The sequence below is a fragment of the Mandrillus leucophaeus genome, unplaced genomic scaffold, assembly GCF_000951045.1.
Source record: "Mandrillus leucophaeus isolate KB7577 unplaced genomic scaffold, Mleu.le_1.0 Scaffold276, whole genome shotgun sequence".
In the NCBI taxonomy this organism is placed as follows: domain Eukaryota; kingdom Metazoa; phylum Chordata; class Mammalia; order Primates; family Cercopithecidae; genus Mandrillus; species Mandrillus leucophaeus.
This window is the reverse complement of record NW_012102876.1, coordinates 3,366,212-3,370,657: the sequence shown is the minus strand read 5'-3', so window position 1 is coordinate 3,370,657 and position 4,446 is coordinate 3,366,212. Positions and strand designations below refer to the sequence as shown.

Below are 4,446 nucleotides of genomic sequence, written 5' to 3'. Positions count from 1 at the left end.
GGGTATGGAGCTTTTTCACTGTTCTCTGCCAATCTCCAGAATTCTGGGAGAGGAACTACTGGCCCTTTGAAGAAGGAGGAAACTGAGGCTCAGGGAAGTGAAGTGATTGGGCCAATATTATACCATTGCTGATTGGCAGAGCTGGGACCCCAAAGTCTGAGCTTTTTCCATGATGCTATGCAAGCTGACCTTCCTTATAAATGGGCGCTTATGAGTCATTTCTAAAATATTCCCATATTCTGGTCCATGGACTTTGATGACCTTTCTGCTTGGTGTATTAGGGGAAATCCAGGAGCTTTCCCAGAACTGGCCTGGGTGGGTGTTTGGGGTGGAGCTCAAGCTGCAAACAAGAGTTTGTCACCCAGCCTCTGGGTTACGTGTAGTGCAGCTCAAGAAGATCCAATGTCTCCACAGTTTCCATCCCCTTAGCCCTCCTAAAGTCACAGACAGAGAAAGTGTTTGAGCCTCACTACCCATATTACAGGGGTAGGATGCCCCTTACTTTGATGGCAATTCTCAAAGACACGTCTCGGATGGTGCTCAGTGGTGGGTACAGTCTCCCCTGGGACAGATGCTGCTCAGAGACTTCCTGGGCAATTTGCTGGGGAGAAGGAGAGAACCGAGAGGAATAAGCTGAGTCTCTGCCTTCCCAAAACAAGCCCAACCCGTTACCCTAGAGACTCACCCCACCCTGCATAGTTAGTCAAACACTGCAGTTCCAACTGTTGGCTCTGTTACCAGGGAAGCTTAATGCTTGGGCTTAAGAGAGGACACATCCTTTCTGTACTGTAAGACTGGCTGAGGCTTAAAACAACATTAAGTGTCTCTGAATTCCAAAGGAAAATCACTAAAGCCAAGATGTATAAATTTGTGGCCTGCAAAGCAAAGGCTATGAGATCTCCTCTTGGCTGGTCCAGCCTGTTGCATGGGGATCCCTGGGTCCCTCGCTTCCTGGGTCCCAGCCTCCCTCTACGTGCTTGGTACCATCTTGAGTGACCATCTAGCCTGTGTTATATCTCTTTGTTCAGTCTCCTGGAGCTCTTCCTTCCAGCCCTGGTCTCAGTCTGAGGAAGGCCTCTCCTCATACCTTATTGAAATAAATGTCCTAAGCACATCATCCTGAGAACAAAGCCTCCCATAGCTTCCCTTCCAGGTTCAGAGCTTGCCTCTGAGGGTTAAGCCTCATCTGCCACAGGCCCTCATCCTCCAGGCTAAGACGCTGGAGTTTGTTCAGCCTTGCAAATCAACCTCTTTAATGTCGTGGCTCTGAATCTACTCCCACCCAGTCTTCTGGTGTTAAATTTAAACTTGGGAAATGCCACTTGTGCTCTCTGAGAACTGTGTGTCTTAGAAGTGACAAGACTGAGAAGTTGGTCTCTCCTCAATGTTTTCAGATATGAGGGAAGTGAGCCTCCCCCTCTACCTCCTTCTCACACTTCCATCTTTCTTTTCCATTCATTCAGTCAAATGCTCACTGGTCATAGGTCAAACTTGACCTATTTTACAGAGTCGTTACAATGAAATGAGGTGGTGCATGCACATCTCCTTAAAGCCTATATTAATTGAAAATCAAATTCAACTTAAATTATCTTCACTAAAAATACCCTTTTCAGAAATATAACTTGCCAGGCCTTTGAAGACCGTAATGTGAGCTCCTATAGGGGAGGGGCTTTATCTTCCTCACAGTGGGTGATAACAAGTAGATCCAGGAGAGATTCCTGTATAATTGATGGACACTGTTCATGAAATGATGGAGCTGAACTGTCTCACTGTACTGGAGATAGTGGGGCAGATGTGTGGATGTCTCATGGTATTGCACAGGAAGGACTCTAGCAATTGTGTTTCTACTCAACAGGGGACTTTGCTTTCAGGCTGACTTCAAGCAGAAAGTGACTCTTTCCATCTGATGGGGGCTTCACACAGCTCTGCTCACAGCTACAGGACAAGAACACCCACCATAGCAATGAGAAGAAAGACAAACAGAGTACTCAGACAACAGGAAGAGAGAACTGCAACACAAAGTCATAAGTAGTGTGCATGGGGCAGGGGGCAGCTGAAGAGCCTTTGGGAGACATTATTTGCACAGCCTTGGAGAGCCAGGGCTCAAAGACTAGACATAGTAAGAAGGGACCTGGTGCATGAGGTTAACTCCCTGTGGGACTCACAGAAATGGATCCAGACAGGGCTGTGTGGAAGCCATACACATGTCTCATTGGCTTCAGGCTTTCACCAGTGCCTCAGTGAGGAGGAAATGCAGAAGGATGTTAGAAGTCACAGGAGAGCCTTTGGAGCTTATTACGTGTAAATATGTTTAATATTTATATATGGCTTTGATTAGCTTAACCTCCCAACAGAGACATTTCTGTGCCTTGCTTTTGTCAGGGCGAGGATAAATGTCAGGTGCCTGGCACTTGGTAACCACCTGGTAATTTCAGCCACTGTAACTGTTATCAATAACCATTAGTGTGAATATAGATTGTCATTCTTAATTAATTATTTCATGGTTTTCATCATGTCTAGTAAAGAACTCTTTTGTGCGCTTTTCTAGTAAAATACCTGGAACAGGTACATCTCCAACACTCATATCAGTGTTCAAGATCTGGGTCTTCCAAGGAGAAAAAACCAGGTATGATACCCACCCCCTCCCTCACAGAAAACTGTCCTAGTGGGGCTTACTACAGCCAGTTACTCTAGTGATTTGGTTAAGGCCTGTGGCTAGAAGAAGCCATCACCTATCATAGTCCACAAGCCCTCAGTTTTAGGTGGCTTTGATGGCATCTCCTCTGTCTAGGCATCTAGATGGCATTGCTAGGAGGCAGGGGGCAGAATGAGGCATGTCTCCTCCTCTGTTAGTGCCTCTTGCTAATACCCTTCACCACTATTCCTCATTCCCTGTCAAAAGCCCCATGTGTGATTGAAGAGGTCAAGCTTCAGGGTGGCCATGAGAGATGCTTGAGGTTTAAGCACTTTGGGAATTCACTGGCAACGTTGGGGCAGATGGGCAGCAGAGATAAGAGAGATCCAGTATAGGACCCAGTGTTAACCCACAAACCCTACTGCAAGCATTTGAAGGAGCAAGGACAGTGATACCTCTGCTGTCAGGAGGAAGATCTCATCTGGGATGTGCCGGATCCCGCCGGCAATGACTCCCAGTGCCACCCCAGGGAACACGTAAGCATTGTTTCCCTGCCCAGGAATGAAGGTCTTGCCATCTTCCAGAGTCACACTCTTAAAAGGACTTCCACTGGCAAAAATCCCCCGGCCCTGGAGGCAGGAAGAAAACCAGAGATGAACTTGGAGATTGGTTTGGGGTAATAATTGTGGCCCCCTATTCTTATTTTCCAAATGTTGGACCCTTCTTCATCCTCTCCCAAATGCCCAGCACCGTGCTGAGAACATGACAGGTATTTAAAGCACATTTGTTCATTTGACCAGAAAGCTCAGCCCTCACCTGCTATTTAGCAGCCAAGAAACTGCTGAAAGGTGATGGTGTTCACAGTAACATTTTTGTCACCTCCTGGCAGGGCCAACCCAGGACATGACAGAATGTGGCCTAGAGTGTACAAGTGCCTCAGGTTCTGGGTTCTGGTCAAACCTCTGTGTTATTAAGGGTGAACCTTAAGCAGCATAGCACAAAGAGCTTGGGCTTTGGAGTCAGACCTGGGTTTGACAGCCAGCTCCACTCCTTATTAGTTCTGTGACCTTGGGCATGTTACTTCATCTTTCTGAAACTCAGTTTGCTCATCAGCAATGTACGAATATTTTTCACCCTCATGGGGTTACTCATAGTAATTTTTACTATGTCCTCTCAGCCGGGGGAAGGAAGGACTCCCCGCTGACCTCGGTGACCCGGTAGCACTTCTCAGCCGTGCACTCGGCCTTGCTGGTGGGGTTGCTCAGGGCAAAGATGATAGGGCGCTCGTGGAAGGAGGCCATGTCCCTCAGAATCTGCTCCGTGAAGGCTCCTGCGATGGCAGCAACACCTACAGGGAAAAGGGGGGTAGTGGGGATGCCTACTCTTTAAAAACAACCTATTCCTCTTCTGCCGGTGGTGGTGGGGGAACTAGGAACACCATGAAAGACTTGGTCTTGGGCCCAGCATTTGCCACAAGGACTGAGGGAGCAGAACGGAAAATAATCTTCCTGCTTAAGCTGCCTGAGACCTCCTTTTCATCTCTAAGGGACTACTGGTCCACCTCAGGTCCCTGCCAGTTAAGCTGCTCCTGTGAAGGCATTCCTGGGCATTTCCATGGACAGTGAGCTGCTCCTCAGGACACAGGGAGATGCCAGGGTCTGCTTTGGGAGAGGAATGCCCATCTCATTGTGGTTAGAGAGACCAGGCTGGGTGTGGTGGCTCATGCCTGAAATCCTAGCACTTTGGGAGGCCGGGGGGCAGTGGGGCAGGGGCAGTTCACCTGAGGTCAGGAGTCTGAGACCAGCCTGGCC

The 4,446-nt window shown here is 48.3% G+C and overlaps 1 protein-coding gene across 1 annotated transcript in view; it reads right to left on the bottom strand.

Moving 5' to 3' along the window:
- ME3 (malic enzyme 3, NADP(+)-dependent, mitochondrial) overlaps positions 1 to 4,446 on the bottom strand; it is a 216,336-nt gene that overhangs the window by 3,033 nt on the left and 208,857 nt on the right. Inside the window, exons 11-13 of the mRNA XM_011984908.1 lie at positions 3,841 to 3,983; positions 3,091 to 3,264; positions 503 to 601 (exon numbers count right to left, since the gene is read on the bottom strand). Of these exons, the coding sequence (XP_011840298.1) occupies positions 503 to 601; positions 3,091 to 3,264; positions 3,841 to 3,983 (416 nt within the window). The remainder of the gene's footprint in view (positions 1 to 502; positions 602 to 3,090; positions 3,265 to 3,840; positions 3,984 to 4,446) is intronic.